This window comes from Mesoplodon densirostris, chromosome 10 (genome assembly GCF_025265405.1).
Source record: "Mesoplodon densirostris isolate mMesDen1 chromosome 10, mMesDen1 primary haplotype, whole genome shotgun sequence".
Lineage (NCBI taxonomy): Eukaryota > Metazoa > Chordata > Mammalia > Artiodactyla > Ziphiidae > Mesoplodon > Mesoplodon densirostris.
Genome location: NC_082670.1, coordinates 43,996,792 through 44,014,642, shown reverse-complemented (window position 1 = coordinate 44,014,642; position 17,851 = coordinate 43,996,792). Strand labels below are relative to the sequence as shown.

The following is a 17,851-nucleotide window of genomic DNA, read 5'->3' as shown; positions in this document are numbered from 1 at the left end:
GTTCATTTGGGGTGATTTCCAGGCAGCCCTAGCTGTAAAACTCTGTAATACCTCTTTTGCCCAGCAGGTGGCGGGTATATTTTGACTCTAAACAGTGGTTTGCTGTTTGCAGCCTCTGAAGCTTGAGAACTGAAGCTTCCTCTCAGATAACTCCCTTCACGAGGAATTCGTTTTACACATATATTTGGTCTGTGTATTATTTTAATACTTAATGGCTAACAGACTGTTTCAATTTTATTATTCTCATGGACCAATAAGAGAATTTTGTTTTAAAAAAAGCAAAACTGAGAAAACATGTCCCTGTTTAGAATATAAGCTGACCAGGCTGCACAAATGTCTTGAAAAGCATCGTTGGCTGTTGGCCTTGGCTTCCTTCTGGTCTAGATTATTTGCCCTCCTTGTGTTAATCAGTCTTGTGCAGCATATAGAAGTGATTTATGAATCACCTTGAAAACCTTTCCATCTGATGCATACTGTACACGTGGTGTGTAAACTCCATGGAGACGAGCCCCCTCTGATGATTGACACCTAAACCCTTCATTCTGGATTAAGATCCAGCCCTCGTGCAGATGTTTTTGAATTGGTTAGTCTTTGACTTGTTAGAGGAAGCGTCTTCTTATAAAGGAGAAAATCTTCACCCTACAGTTTTTGCTCACTTTGGTTGAAATCTGGTTTTTCACCCATAGGTCCTGAAGATTATATATAAAAGTAGTGGATTTTAATCCCCACCCTTCTCTCTTTCGATTTTCAGTGCAATGTCCTTGGGAATAACCTCAAAGATCTGGTGGATAAATACCAACACTATGAAGATGCTTCGTGTGGGCTTCTCTCTGGGCTCCAGGCTTGCGAGGCCACAGCGAGCAGACACTTATCTGAACCCGTTGCCGTGGACCCTAAAAATCTGCAGAGGCAACTAGAAGAAATGAAGGTAAAAAAAAGAGGAAAAAGAGAGATCCAGCCCCAAGGTAGTCCCATGGAATGCCCTCCACTCTCCCCCACTTTAGTGATCATTCCCCCAAGGTCAGAGGAGGAAGGGATGGGAAGGTGTGTGTCTCCCTCTGGGGGGAGTTACAACTTGACGTCTGTTCGTTTCTCTTTCTTCTACTGTGGTTAAGCTGGTCTGACATTGCTGTCATGGTTCGTATTCCCCACCTCCTCATCCCCAGGCAAAGACCAGTCCTGCCTGGGCCACTTGTGACCTTTACACTTTTTTTTTTTTTTAAACTTCTTATTTTATATTGGAGTGTAGCCGATTAACAACGTTGTGATAGTTTCAGGTGCACAACAAAGCAACTCAGCCATACATATACATATACATGTACCCATTCTCCCCCAGACTCCCCTCCCATCCTTGTTCATTGTCTTCTCCTGCATTACCACCAAGCTCCACAGGGCAGATGCTTGGTCTGTTTTGTTCACTGCTGTATCCCTGGGCCCTCGTAGGTCCTTGATGAACATTTGTTCATGAATGGACCGGGGGATGGAGGGGGTGTCACTGTCACACTCCGTGTGGGTTTCTGTTGGGTTATCCCCAATTCTCAGAAGTACACACTTCAGTTATCACCTTGCCCACTTCTCAGAGAGGCCGCCTGCCCTTTTGAACATTCAGACTTGAGGGGGGAATTGTGTAAATGTCTCAGCCCCACCCACAGTGGCAGAGAGAGTCTAGCCATTTCTTACATTCCAAGCATATTTTAAAATCCTCATGTGAGGGGAGAGAAGTTCTGAAAAATTTTATTCTTCTTCCATATGACCAATAATTTTGAGTTTGAAAGTTTCATGTCTTAAATCTTTTCTGTGCTTCCTTTTAGCAGGTGGGTAGCAATAGCTCATTTCTGCTTAGATAGAAAGCAAACACGGTAATGCCAGGGAAACTACTGCCTTTCAGAATTTGGTTGCATCTGTTAGTTACAGAGTCAGAAATCATTATTGTGCGTTAACAAGGGAAACAGATACCCTACTGACTTAGCTTAATGTTAGGTATTGCCTGAGACCAGTGTCTTCTGGCTGGAAGAAAGCTGCCTTACCCTGGGGTGAACTGTGGCAGGTTAAGGCCAAGCAGAGAGAAGGGGGAGGAAGCGTGGGGTGAGAGGAGGGAGCAGGGGCTGGGGCTGAAAAGATGGAGAGCTCTGTGTTTTCCTGGGCTGGAGTTTACCCAGCGCTACACAGGCACCAGGGCCATGTCCTGGGCCAGGTCAGCCCTGAGTTGATGCAGCTTCCCCACTTCAGGGGTGCATTTTCAGTCTTGAGGCTTTTTTTTTTTTTTTTTTTTTTTTGGTTTGTTTTTTTCTCTCTCTTTCCGACAAGCCCAAGAACAGATCTGTCTTAATAAAGCTTTCGGTCCCCATGGGACGACGGGTCCAAGGGCAGTATATGTTGGCAGAGGAGATGGTGTGACATAAAGGCCATTATTTTAATAGGAAATGCCAGGAGCAGCATAATTATTAAGATTGCTTGTATTACATTTAATTAGGAAGTTAGGTATTTTTAGCATCAGAAACTGTGAAATAGACATAACACATTTTAAGTTAGGTCTGTATTAGCAAACTGATTTACATCCTGTGTAAAAGTAGTTTTAATGTAACTAAAGCAAAACAAACAAACAAAAAAATGAAATGAATGCTATGGCTTTTTAATGAAATGGAAACATGGATTAATTGTAGAACTGGAATACTACCTTGGTATGTGCTGAGGAAAAAGACTCCTCTAGTCCTCAGGCAGCCAAAGTAATAGCAAAAGAGTGCAACGTCTCAAAGGCGAATTCATTCCAGTTAAGCCACAGCATAATTTTAGAATTAAATGCGTGATTAAAGTTGTTCCTGGCATATGGATGTGTTTTCCTCAAAGATGATCTCAGCAGGTAGAGAGGATACATTTTTATGAGGATTAAGGAGTCTCCATATCTTTCATTTTATTACCAACATCTTACAATCATTTTTCTTTTAACAGTAATACAAACACATAGGACTACTACCAAACAATCAGGCTTTTCTACATTTACAATACTAACTTCTACTTATATTCTGTTGTATGATAAATGTAATTTGGGGCACCCAGTGGGTACATTTGAAACATTTTTGGCCAATAACACATTGCTACTAGCATTATTATTATTTTTTTTTTTTTTGCGGTATGTGGGCCTCTCACTGCCGTGGCCTCCCCCGCCGCGGAGCACAGGCTCCGGACGCGCAGGCTCCGGACGCGCAGGCTCAGCGGCCATGGCTCACGGGCCCAGCCGCTCCGCGGCACATGGGATCCTCCCAGACCGGGGCACGAACCCGTATCCCCTGCATCGGCAGGCGGACTCTCAACCACTTGCGCCACCAGGGAGGCCCTACTAGCATTATTTTTAAAGTGGCTGTTGGCTGTGTTGTCAGCAGTCTGATACCCCTGGGCTAGAATGATGCTCTTCATAATCAGTGGACGAAACGAGATTTTAGCTTCATACGAAGCACAGAAAGGCAGGATCCTGGGACCCTTCTAGAGGCCTGGGTTTGGAGCCAGGCATGGGGCCAGGTAACATTGACAACATCAGCCTTCCAGGCTTGCTCTGATCTCTGGGAGGGTGATGAATGTCGGGAAACTTTTATGAGCTGGACGAGTGCCCACGGCTTTGTAAACTTCACCCTTTTCTGGTCCAGGCTGGAGAGCAAGGTCATCATCTTGCAGTGTTCCCTGTCACAGATGCTTCTTTCATGTTTTGATTTCATTGAAATCCATTAAAAACAATATATGGCACCCATTTGAATACTTTAATCTGCAGTTTTGTCCCAAAGTAGTGTTATAAACCACTACCATAGCTAAATTAAAACCTGATAACGTTAGGAGCTAAAAACTACTGACTCTCTTGAACATGATTATGAAGAGAAAAGGCATGGGATGTTTTGAAGAGAAGAGGTGCTTTTCTTGTAATCCATTTCTAAATTTTAGGATGGTAGGTAGGGCCATCTTTGGTACTGGATGTTTTATAAAACCATGATCACTTTTACATAAATTTATTCATTCAGAGACATTTATGTTCTAGGCCCACTGTTAGGGTTTGTGTCTTCAAAAAACCTATGTCTGTCCTTGGGGAACCCACATTCTAAAAAATAATTTTGGGAGGTGCTTTTAAATTTATTTCATTTCCTATATAACTGTGTGATGCAAATAAGCTGTACGTGTGGCTTAAACTTCAGTCCGTTATAGGTAAAGTTCCTATTTTGAGGAATTTCTTACACTTAACTGAAACTAAACTTGTGGGAGAATTTCCCAAACTGATCACTCTGATGCAGATTCTTTGGCCTCTTAGAACAATTGTAGGATCTGGTATTCAGATCACAGATCCCATGCTGGTCATAGATTGTTGGGCCTTTGGACATATGCACAGCTGCCTGTATATTATCACAGTTTCTTGGATATGAGAATTAATTGAGGAACATTTTGCCATTGGCTTTAGACATTTGCTGCTTTTTGTTGTTGAAGGCTGAAATGGAGGGGGACCTTTTAAAACCTTACACTTGATATCTTCATTTATTTACTTATTCATTCAGTTGTTGATTCCAGAAACTTTCGTTAATGCCATGTGCCCAGCACTGGGCTAGGCAGTGATAATAGAAAGCTGAATACTATCAATTTCTAGTTCTCAGGGAGGTTCCAGTTTGATAGAAGAGACAAATCAGTGCAGTGTTATTCACAGGGCATGTGTGGGAGCTTCTGGGAGCAGTGCTCCAACTCGGGGTGAGGAGAGACAGGGAAGGCCTCCTAGCTGAATGTTACAGGTAAGAGCCAAGCTCAGGGTCGCCTCCCAAGGTCTGTGTGTAGAGATGCTAGGGCCTTGGGTCCAGCAAGAGCAAATCGCTGAGGGATAGCTGTGTCGTGGGATGCTTCTGGAACAGGATGGGGAGAAAGATGAGATTGAAGATAGAATTAAGGAATAGATTCCCTTGGACAATTGATGGCAGGCTCCAGTATCCCCTTTATTCTGAAGCAAGAGGAAGCTATGAAAGATTTTAAGAGGGGAGTGGTGTAGTCAGGTATGTATCTTCCATAAAACATATCAGGGGCTGTATCAGGGGAGAGACTGGAGGCAGGGGCACAGTTAGGATGCTTTTTCCAGTTAAGTGAGAGATTGACCTGTAGTGATTCAGAAATACAGAACCAGAGCCAGATTTGAAAAAAATATTAAGCAGGTGAAATTGTCAGGGCTTGTGGTTGGTTTGCAGGTGGGAAGGAAAGAAGAGGCTCAGGTACCACCTGGGTGATGATGCAGCCCCAGGAGGACGCCCAAGTCCACACCTTCCCCATGACCTGCCCCAGGGCCACCCCATGGAGGAGGCCCCTCCTCCCTTCCCAGGTCCTCCCCCCTCAACCTTTTTCTTATTCATCTTTGGCACTTACCACTTCCTGCATTAGACTAGAAAGATCCCCATGGGTAAGTTTTGTGTCTGTTTGATTTTTGTATTTTCACAAAACGTAGCAAGCTTTTTTGTAATTTGTTAGATGTTAAGTAACTTTTGTTGCATTAATGGAAATAAATATGACTCAGCATTGGGTCAGGATGTGCAAGTCCTTAATTATCTCCTTCCCTGGAGTCAGAAATGGTCTCAAAGGGGTTCTGCTGCTTGTGTGTTTTTTACTTGTCTTTGTTTTCTGGTGGTGTGGGGGTATTGTGTAGAGTCTGGGAGTGGGATTGAGGGGAACTCAGGCTGAGGGTGGAGGGTTTCAGGATCAGGAATCAGGCCGGTTATCATGAGCATATGCTGAGGGTTTATTCCAGGACTGAACTTGAATGTTCCCGACTGGCTGATGGTTTTGCTAATGTCACTTTATAACTGGCCTTATTCTAAGAATTCTGGAGTAAGCTTCTACTGATGACACGTCTGCTCTGTCCAATTTATCTTACTGTGAATCTTTTTTTTCGTACTGGAAATCTGTTATTTAGTCCTACTGAATATAATTGAGGCGTTCAATCCTCCAGGCTCTACAGGGACAGATATCAAGTCAGCAGGTGGCTGTAGAGAAACTGAAAAAAACAGCTGAAGTGTTGTTAGACACCAGGGGATCTTTACTTCCCGCCAAGAACGACATCCAGAAAACACTGGGTGAGTGTGCATTTCCTCGCGTCTGGTCTTACATGTCCGTTCTAAATGCAAGTCTCATAGTAGACACGGAGACGTCGCTCGCTGGCATATTCTGCGTCACTCTGTCCTTTCACTGTGAAATGGCCCTTCTCGGTCAGGGCAGAGGCACGCCCTCCTTGGCAGGTGTATTAGGATCTTGGGAGTGGGGACTGGGCTGTGTGGTTTGCATACCTAAATTTTAATTTTTTATTTAGAAAATATAGCAAAAACTTTTTAAAAAATTTAAATTTAATATTAGAGTATAGCTGATTTACAGGGTTGTGTTTAGTTTCACGTGTACAGCAAAGTGATACAGTTACACATATACATATATCCATTCTTTTTCAGATTCTTTTCCTATATAGATTATTACAGAATATTGAATAGAGTTCCCTGTGCTGTACAGCAGGTCCTTGTTGATTTTATCTATTTTATATATAGTAGTGTGTATTTGTTAATCCCAAACTCCTAACTTATCCCTCCCTGCTACGTTTCTCCTTTGGTAACCATAAGTTTGTTTTCGAAGTCTGTGAGTCTGTTTCTATTTTGTAAATAAGTTCATTTGTATCATTTTTCTTTTAGATTCTACATATAAGTGATATCACATGATATTTGTCTTTCTCTGCCTGACTTACTAAACTCAGTATGATAACTTCTAGGTCCATCCATGTTGCTGCAAATGGCATTAGTTCATTCTTTTTTATGGCTGAGTATGATTGCATTGTATATATGTACCATATCTTCTTTATCCATTCATGGACATTTAGGTTGCTTCCATGTCTTGGCTATTGTAAACAGTGCTGCATGTATCTTTTCGAATTATGGTTTTCTCTGGATATATGCCCAGGGGTGGGATTGCTGGATCATATGATAGTTCTATTCTTAGTTTTTTGAGGAACCTCCATACTGTTTTCCATAGTGGTTGTACCAATTTACATTCCCCAACAGTGTAGAAGGGTTCCCTGTTCTTCACACCCTCTCCAGCTTTTATTGTTTGTGGACTTTTTGATGATGGCCATTCTGACTGGTGTGTGGTGAATACTTCATTGTAGTTTTGATGTCCATTTCTCTAACAATTAGTGATGTTGAACATCTTTTCATGTGCTTTTGGTTAATGTCTTCTTTGGAGAAATGTCTGTTTAGATCTTCTGTCCAATATTTGATTGGGTTGTTTGTTTTTTTGATACTGAGCTGCATGTGCTGTTTGTATATTTTGGAGGTTAATCCCTTGTTGGTTGCTTCATTTGCAAATATTTTCTCCCATTCTGTGGGTTGTCTTTTCATTTTGTTTATGGTTTCCTTTGCTGTGCAAAACCTTTTAAGTTTAATTAGGTCCCATTTATTTATTTTTGTTTTTATTTTTATTACTCTAGGAGATGGATCCAAAAAGATATTGCTGCGATTTATGTCAAAGACATAAATCGTTCATTCTTGCAGACATTCAGAAGACTATGTTTTCTTCTAAGTGTTTTATAATACCCAGCCTTACATTTAGGGTTTTTTTAATTTTTATTTTATATTAGAGTATAGTTGATTTACAAAAAACTCTTTATGTATGCAACAGTCACAGAAAGTAGAACCTAACAAGATTCTGTTGGTTGATGGGATTTGGCCGAGCTAGACTCTCAACCTAAGGCCAGAACAGACTCAACAGACTCTTGGAGGGATGTTCTTGTCAAAAGCAGGAGCAAGGGGTTAAGAGGTTGAGATGTTCCTGCTTCTCCTTTTCGTGGGGTCTTTGAATGGCCTCACAGGGTTCTTCCGTGATCCTAGAAACCCTGTCCAGTTACAGCGATGCTTTTGTGGCCTCTCATGTTAGGTGGTGCCTTTCTTGAGGAAAGAGCTGTTGTGTATTACCTTTGTATCGACTCACAGTATTTAGTTTAAACGCACAGTGGATTATCAACTAACATTGTTTATTGTCTTATTATACTTTTTGTTTTGACTTTGCTACTTTTCCTATATTTAATGTGTGGTTTCAGGTTATTAAATAATTCTCAGTGTGAAATAAAAACTTTAACATAGCAAATGATTAACATACCTTTCACCTCAAGAGAGCTGGCATTAAAACCTGAGTTGAAATTGTAGGTAAAGAGAAGGATGAAGCTTTGCTCTTCTAAAACCACTCTGTAGAAGTCAAACCTTTTTCTTTCTTACAGACATTCAGAATCTTTTTTTTTAAAATTATTTTCAGATGATTTGTTTCCAGCAGTGTATGATGTGCTTCTTCTAACCTAGAGGAAAAATATTTCATCTTACTTTGCCCAACGGGATTTTGTATTCAAAGAGGCAAAAACCCTCGAGGCGAAATATCAGTAATATGACATAAAGTCCTGCACTGTTTCAAGAAAATGTAAAAAAAAAAAAAAATTATACATTTTCTGTTACAATATTTCATCATGGATTTAAACACTGATATAGTGCAATTTTTTATCAATATTTTTAAAATAAATTTATTTATTTTATTTTTATTTATCTTTGGCTGCGTTTTGTCTTTGTTGCTGCTTACGGGCTTTCTCTAGTTGTGGCGAGCTGGGGCTACTCTTCGTTGCGGTGCACGGACTTCTCATTGCGGTGGCTTCTCTTGTTGCGGAGTACTGGCTCTAGGCACATGAGCTTCAGAAGTTGTGGCACACGGGCTTCAGTAGTTGTGTCTTGCGGGCTCTAGAGCACAGGCTCAGTAGTTGTGGCGCGTGGGCTTAGCTGCTCTGCAGCATGTGGGATCTTCCCGGACCAGGGCTCGAACCCATGTCCCTTGCATTGGCAGGCGGATTCTTAACCCCTGAGCCACCAGAGAAGTCCCTATCAATATTTTTAAATTGAAGTATAGTTGATATACAGTGTTGTGTTAATTACTGCTGTACAGCAAAGTGATTCAGTTGTACATATATATACATTCTTTTTTTAATATTCTTTTCCATTATGGTTTATCACAGGTTATTGAATATAGCTCCTTGTGCTATACAGTAGGACCTTGTTGTTTATCCATTCTATATATAAGAGTTTACATCTGCTAACCCCAACCTCCCACTGCATCCCTCCTCCAGCCCTCTCCTCCTTGGCAACCTCCAGTCTGTTCTCTAGAGACATTCAGAATCTTTTGATCATGCACCTTGTCACGTAATTTTCAGCATGTGTATATAGATGCTCAGAGGTGCACATGTATTTATTAATTACATAAACCTATTGCTATCTTAGCATATTATGTACATTATAAGACCCCAAAATATAAAATGTTAAAGTAGAAGATAAAACTGCGAATGATCCTGTGTCCCAGAACACTGTCTTCACCTCCCACTTTGGCAACCACTGCTCTTGGGACAGGGGCTTGGGGGAGAAAAGATGATATTATATGTAGTTCTGGTATTTGAAGAGGCATTTTGACACCTTCCCATTGTTAACTGTACACAATTTCACTTTCATTTGTTTAAAATCCATGTTACATTATTTTAAGACTAAAGCTTCTCTCTGACATAGTTTTTTAGGAATATGTGAAAGTATATTTAAGATATAGAGGAGTTTCTCTAAGATCTATTTGACTTCTAAGAAAACCAACCATTTAAAAAGTAACATTCTTAAAGTAAATTTTGTTTGTACCTTTTTCTAAAGTACTTTTTAATTACTAAAATCAAGAATGTACTTCAGTGACAATATTTTATTACTAAGGAGTCCAAAAATAAACTAATACAATGTGTTAATTAAAAAAATTTTTTATTGAAGTATAGTTGATTTACAATGTTGTGTGTGTTAACTTTATTAAAATAGCTGACTTTGCTTGGGAAATCACTTACCATAGCTAAACAGATACGATGGTGCCCTGTTGAAGCACAGAGCCGTCCATTTGAGAAACAGCTCACCTGCCATTCACAGCCTGCAGTTCAGATGATCTGCTCTGTGACTTTCAAATCAGGGCTGCACTTGAACCCGCTGCTTGTCTGCCCTCAGCATCTTGGTGCATATTAAACTCTGTCCCCTCCCTGTTACCCTTCTCAGGGGCTTCATTGTGTTTTTGTGAAAGGAGCATGATTGTCTCTTTCAGTCATCCAAGCTTAACCTCTCAGTTCAGTGAAAATTTGTCAAACTGTTTTCTCATGAGATAATATTAGAACAAGCAAAAAGAAATATTGTTTGTTTATATGGATTATGTACCATAAGCCAAACATAAGCATGTAAGAGGTTTCATTTTTATAGAGATGTCAATATTTTCTTCCATTGAAACATTTTACAGTGTATCAGAAATAATTAAAATTCTTTTCAGATTCTTGGACAGTAAGTGATAAATTGATGATTAAAAACATTGTTTTCCAGAGAGGTGGAGTCGGGGGAGGGAGAGGTGAATACATTAAAAACTACTGTTCTTTGAACTTCTCATTGGTCTTGCAGCATAGAATGTAGGTTGTTAAAATATAGAGCTTTATATATGAATGAAAAATAGCCAGAAAGGTTTTTTTTTTAAAGCATCTTAAGTCTTTAGAATTGAAAGTAAATCTTATCTGAGACAGGTCAGCCTGCTAACATTGTTTATTTTTCCCTTTGCCTGCTATTAAACTTATCAAATACATTCTATCTGTGTTATCTTGGAAGCATCATCTCAACCTTCTGTATTTTATGTGAATTTTCATTGTGTGTTGTCTGTTTTCTCAGTACATTTGCATCTGCTAACTTCTGTGCGTTTGAGTACTTTGTTTAGGATGTGAAGGATGAGAAAAACTTAAATCTGTGTGTGTGTGTACATGAGAGAGAGAGCATGCGTGAGCAAGAAAGATTGAAATAATTTTTATGCGTAAAGGTTAATTCTTAATAAATCTTTATAAGAGTATATTGTTTCTTGAGATTAGCTCTGTAAGACTGTCACCTTTTTTTTTTTTCCATGTAGTTATCAAGTGTGGCTAATTTGAAAAGTCAGGTTGAAAACCAATATTTATTCCAAAGATTGGCTGTTTGGATCACTTTCATTTCTCTGGACAATTCAAATGTTTATGCATCCAAAAATCTTTTTTTCAAATGAAGAATATATATATATATATATATATACACACACACACACACACACACACACACACACACACAATTATATTTACACATATATACTATTTAAAAATTTTTAGCTTTTTATTTTCCACTAGGATCTTTTCTTTCTTTTTTTCAGGTTTTGGTGGTGCTCTGATGATGCATTATGAATTTATCATTTCAACCTTTTTTCCTCTTCCAATTCTAGTATAGAAATTTTTGTGGCTCTCCTTAGTGTGTTTTGCAAAGGAACAGCGCAAAGAGAATTTAGTGGTTAAAATTTCCCGATCCTTTTGGACTAGGTGACATCGTCGGGAGATATGATGACCTGTCCAAGTCTGTCAGTGAACGAAACGAGAAGCTGCAGATAACCCTGACCCGCTCTCTGAGTGTGCAGGACGGCCTGGATGAGATGCTGGACTGGATGGCGGGTGTGGAGCGCTCGCTGGAAGAGCAGCGCCCCGTGCCCTTGAACTCCGCCGCTCTGCAGGATGTCATCAGTAAAAACATCGTAAGTGACTTCCAACAAACCACTTTTAGATGAAAATAAACCCAGCATCTCAGGTTATTCAAAAAGTGTGGATGTTTTCATGCTCTGCCCATATCAAAGCCTTTCACTGATTTTCACTACACATTTTCATCCCTAAAATTCATATATCCTGGGTTTTTCCATGTGCAGACATAAACCTATATATGAAGAACTTGAATGTTCTTGTTAGTGTAACATTATTTGCTCTTTTATCTGTGTATCTTCCTCAGCATATGAATCGTGGGTTATAAAGATCATTCTAGATGGCAGGGACCAGAACCTTATAATTCTCTTTAAGAAAAAACACAGACTTATTCTTCCCAGGAACTTGAACTGTATATACTATTGGGTTCTCTTGCTAAAACAACACTGGATATTGGATAAATTAAAAATAATTGTATGAAAGTTACTAAGAGAGTAGAACTTAAAAGTTTTCATCACAAGAAAAAAAATTGTAACTGTGTGTGGTGATGGACATTACCTAGACTTATTGTGGTGACATTTGGCAATATTTACAATTATCGAATCATTATGTTGTACACCTGAAACTAATTTACTGTTATAACATTATTATAACAGATAGTTATACAAATGTCAATTATATCTCAATTAAAAAATTGTAATATATTGAAAAAAATATAGTAAGCTCCAAGGATGGGTAGATTTAAGAGAAATTTAAGGCATGAAGAGATGTCTCCTGAATATAACAACGTGGAAAGTAGCGCTTGCATAAAGAGAAGTGTGTGAAGCGATTTTCTGTGAAGGAGCACAGAGGGACTTCCCTCTGTGTACTTTTCATGAACATCACTCATGGTACAGGGCATCCCTGCACACCGGGTCCTGTTTGTTCCTCACGGCTTTAGCCAGCTGCCCAGGAGGTTAATCAGATCAGTCTTGTTGTTGTCTAGCCTTTGAAAAATCAGGACCGTGGATAATCCCTGGGCTGCAGGAGATCCCGGGGTTGCTGAGTGGCGGCTGTCTCCTGCCTCGCCAGGGCAGCCAGCCAGCTGTTCTCCAGTCTCCTTGCGGGTACTGGGGATGGGATTCCTCTAGGGACCAATCAGCTTGTCTGTCACTCCCATTAGCTTCCTTAGTCACAGGTGGCTCAAACGTCTGTTGTTCTGAATAGTAATTTTTATAAGTCTGACGTTATTTGTAAATATCATTGTGTTACGTGCGCGGTATTTGGTTCATTTCAGTTGTTGGACCAGGACATCACGGGGCGGCAGAGCAGCATAAATGCCATGAATGAGAAAGTGAAGAGGTTCACAGAGACCACGGACCCGTCCACCGCATCCTCGCTGCAGGCCAGGATGAAGGACTTAGCCCTTCGCTTTTCAGAAGCAAGTCGCAAACACAAAGAAAAACTTGCCCAAATGGAGGAACTCAAAACCAAAGTGGAGCTGTTTGAGAACCTCTCAGAAAAGCTCCAGACATTCTTAGAAACCAAAACCCAGGCTCTTACTGAGGCAGACGTGCCTGAGAAGGATGTTACTGAGTTGTCTCAGTTTATGCAGGTATGTTTCCCATGGAATTCACAAGGCTGATCAAATATTCAACAGCAAAGACAAGCACATACATTTATTGGCAGGGTTATGACTAACAAGCATCATTTTCATTGCTGATGGATTGGTTAGATCTATGCTTTCCTCCTTTAAAAACTTCAAAGCTCATCTTCTCCTTGAAGCCTTTGGTCATTAATCAGAAGTGAACACCATCTCTCATTTTCTGTATATCATAGGTGATATACATATCTTATTCCAGAGCCCACAGAGGCAGAATGTAAAGAGTGCATATTTAAATTAAAAACTGTTCTCTTTGAAACAGCCTGCCTGCATGTTTGTTTATGCTTAGACCATAGGCAGGATCATTCTGTGAAATTCTGAGTGGAGCCATTCTGGTCCCATACCTACCTACATCTTGATGGGATGCCCTTTGAAGATCTAGCAACACCTTATATATTTTTTAATTTTTTTATTGAAGTATAGTTGATTTACAATGTTGTGTTAATTACTGCTGTCCAGCAAAGTGACTCAGTTACACACACACACACACACACACACACACACATATATATATATATATATATATATACATTCTTTTTTAAATATTCTTTTCCATTATGGTTTTTCATAGGCTATTGAATATATTTCTCTGTGCTACAGTAGGACCTTGTTCTGTATCCATTCCATATATAAAAAGCTTACACCTGCTAACCCCAACCTCCCACTGTATCCCTCCCCCAAGCCCCTCCCCCTTGGCAACCACCAGTCTGTTCTTTATGTTCGTAGCAACATCTTATATTATGAAATATCTAAATGCTTTGTAGGAATCAACTTCTGAACTGCTAGAACGCAGGAAAGATCTCGAAGTTTTGCATAATCTGTTGAAGGAGATCTCCAGCTATGGCTTGCCAGGGGATAAAGCTCTGGTTTTTGAAAAAACAAATAATTTGTCAAAGAAATTCAAGGAAATGGAGGATACTGTCAAAGAAAAGTAAGCACCACTTAAAAAATTGGATTTTATTCTACTTGATACTAATTGGAATGCATGATTTTTATTTAGTTATGTAGCTACCTGGAATAGTTTTTGGAAACTTGAGAATAAGCTTAGGGCTACTTTATAAGTACTTTAATATTGATAATTTTTTTGCTGTTAAAACTAAGTATAGTTTTTGTTAAAGTATTTAGGAGGAAATTCACTACTTCTTACATGAAAGTATTTATTTATAGAAAGCACTGTGTGAGGAAAATGGTGGTGGTAGTGTTTTACTGAAAGTAGTTTAAACTCACTGTAGTCTGAAGCCTTTGGCTATTACATTTTTATTTGCAAAGGCAGAAATAAAAGATGGCCCATGGTTCATTGCTTTCTGGGCTCAATTCAGAAATGATGCATCATTCCAGCCTAGTTCTGGATAGTTCTGTATGGCTTTTTTTTTTTTTTGTAAAATAGTTTCCTTTTTGAAGAGTTGTAGATCAGACATGATTTCACGAACAAACAAGGTAAGAAACAAGAGAATGAACCTAAATTAAGGTAAAAAAATGTACAGGGGTGTGAGCCTTGTGATTGAGTTTTATATTTCTGATCTCGTGCTAGTTGAGAATATACATCTGGTTTTGCCAAAGTTCATACAGAAGCCACCCAAAAGATAGAAAGTAGTCATTTCTCTTTCAGCTATTCTTCGTCATTTCTTTGGAATTGTCTACCTAAAACTTTTGAGTGCTGTCTGGACTACTCACAGAACTATCATTTCCATCCTATTTAATTCACATGGTGCAGAAGAAATATTCTTGGTTTCCTTGGGTAAACTCTAGGTTGTTTCTTCTGTCAGATGGGTCCAATTATAAAACCATGTGGTCATCGGTGATTAGTTTACCAGCCATGTACTCTCTGCTAATAATCCACACACCTGCACACGTGCACATGCCGTCTACATGGTATCCAGTTACCAAATCTAACTGCCCTCATAGCTGTACCTGTGCCAGTCGTGTGCCCTCCCTCTGTGTAGTGTACAGAGACTGTACAGAGAGATCCGTATAGTTCACTGTGGAGCTTTCTGAGTATCCATGGGGGAGGTGCACATTAAGTTCTGCATCACTAGGTCTCACCTCGTTTTTGGAAACTCAAACCTGTCCTCTCTCTCTGTAAAGACCCAGTTTACCCATCCACTAAAGTGACTGTAGTGACACTAGGTGGCGCTGTGTTTCCCTCATGTTAGTGACTTGTGTTTCCCCTCTGGTTCTCAGCCTGCTGGCATTTAGCACCATATAAAGCGGAAATCATGTTAAAGCTGTTTATATGGCTTTAGAGTGTACGTAGCATTATAGAGAGCCGTTACTCATGGGTTACAAATATCTTAACTGTTCCTGTCGTGATCCACAGACTTCACTGAGGAAATAGACAAGGAGTAATTTAGCTGATTTCACTTGCCACCTATGAAACCTTTCCTCCTGTATCTGAGGATTGAAGTGTGCCTGGGGGAAGATGTTTTCTTAATGCTAAGCTTGAAATGGGAATAGTAATTTACTCTTTAGTAATTAGTCCTTTGGAGTATCTCCCTTTGTGGCTTAAATTTGTCAATGATGTTTGTGATCTAGAAAAGAAGCTGTATCTTCTTGTCAAGAACAGATGGATGCCTTTCAAGTTCTGGTTAAATCATTAAAGTCATGGATAAAAGAAACCACAGAAAGAGTTCCCGTTGTGCAGCCTTCTTTTGGTGCAGAGGATTTGGGGAAATCTTTGGAAGAAACTAAGGTGAATCATTGTCCATGTCTGATAAGAATTTCTCATTTGCCTGTGTTAGGAATGAGAGGTTTCCTTTTATCTAATAGCATAAGTTAGAGCCTCATGTATGTACAGTGTATTTTGGTGATATTTGGAAATCATGACGGGTTTAACTGATCCTTTTGAAGAAGGACACAGACTTTCAGTTAATTTGCTTTTTTAAAGAGACGTATTTGTGAGTTTCTGACTGGTCCAAGTTTCTTTCCCCACCACATCTCTACTTCGTTTATTTTTTATACCATTTTTTCCTAATGTTAGTAAAACATCCTTCTCTTCAACTCAGCCTTTTGCTCTAGTTGGGATATATCACTCTAACCAGTATTTGAAGACGGAAGTTATTTGAATCTCTAGTGTGTCAGTCTTGTCATCTGACTCAGTCATAAAATGTATGACCAGTTATGGCAAGTTTTCCACTCTAAATTTGTGGAGTTGTGTGTCCTTTAAAATTCATTGAAGTTTTGATGATTAAAATTCACTATTAAATGGAATTCTGAATTTCCATTTTTTAAAATTGTTTCTACTCCTTTTTCTTTTTTTTTTTTTTTTGTAACTTGGCTGTTACCTAGTACAGTTTTGCAGACTTACCGTTGACAGTTACTTTGGAACCCGTGGCAGCTGGGACTAGCCTGGCTTCCACTGTGGCTGGGAGCAGAATTCAGGATGGACCCCACCCCACTCCTCACTATTAACAGTATTAACAGTCACCTGGGCCATTGGAACAAATAGAGATGCTGTCCTTTTCTTCCATCCCATAAGTCAGAACCCACAATCATCACTGTTTTAAGATATATTTAAGACATTGAATTATAATATGTAACTTGGAAAAGATTACAAAGACTGAAAAATAATGTGTTTTTATATCTCCAGAAATTACAAGAGAAGTGGAGCTTAAAGACACCAGAGATTCAGAAAGTCAACAACAGTGGTATCTCACTATGTAACCTAATAAGTGCTGTGATGGCCCCTGCAAAGGCCATAGCAGCAGCTAAGTCAGGTAAGTGCTTTATTTATTTTACATTTGTGGTAAAACCCATAAGAACTGGGTCCACCCATGTTGATTTTCTTTGTGTATGTTATTTTTAAAAATTAATGCATAGGGCTTCCCTGGTGGTGCAGTGGTTGAGAGTCCGCCTGCCGATGCAGGGGACACGGGTTCGTGCCCCGGTCCGGGAAGATCCCACATGCCGCGGAGCGGCTGGGCCCGTGAGCCGTGGCCGCTGAGCCTGCGCGTCTGGAGCCTGTGCTCCGCAACGGGAGAAGCCACGACAGTGAGAGGCCCGCGTACCGCAAAAAAAAAAAAAAAAAAAAAAAAAATTAATGCATAAAATAGCCTCAAACACGAAGGGAAAGTGACAAGAAAGATGGCATCTCTAAACAACCTAAACGCTGCCACGGAAAAGTGTCTGTTCTGGTCAAATTTCAGATCTCTTAGGTTTCATCTTATTAAATACTACAATTTAAAATGTAACCAAATTCATCTGTAAGAATAAGGATCATTATATTGGGGAAGGGGAAAGATCAGATTCCAGTTTGTTTGTTTTTACCTAATTGATGGGGATGTAGAAATTCTATTTGAAATCTTTGATAAAGAAATGAATCTGGTCTCCTGGGAAAGAAGGAAATAAGGAAAGGAAACAGGTTCTTTTCTGTTGAGTGAGCCCCTCTTAATTTCTTCCCATCTGCTTTATTCCATACACTATTCCCAAAGAAAACAGTTCTATACTGTGTTAGCCAGCATGTCTGAATCACAATCTTCCTAGGCTTCTCAGCAGAAGGGGAGAGTCATGTATAAATAATGGTTCTAAAATTAAGTTGTGGATAGAGTTTTAAGTTTAAAACATATTTATATTGTTGTCACTATCAGGTTTCAAATAATCCAAGAGTAGACCAAAGGCAGATCTCATATCTTTATTCTGAGGGTTTCTGA

The 17,851-nt window shown here is 39.6% G+C and overlaps 1 protein-coding gene across 1 annotated transcript in view; it reads left to right on the top strand.

The window, feature by feature from the left end:
- The window catches only part of LOC132497793 (dystonin-like), a 504,834-nt gene that overhangs the window by 376,235 nt on the left and 110,748 nt on the right, over positions 1-17,851 (top strand). The window contains 7 exon segments of the mRNA XM_060111281.1: positions 752-928; positions 5,960-6,083; positions 11,414-11,622; positions 12,840-13,157; positions 13,970-14,136; positions 15,738-15,894; positions 16,792-16,918. Coding sequence (XP_059967264.1) covers positions 752-928; positions 5,960-6,083; positions 11,414-11,622; positions 12,840-13,157; positions 13,970-14,136; positions 15,738-15,894; positions 16,792-16,918 — 1,279 coding nt within the window.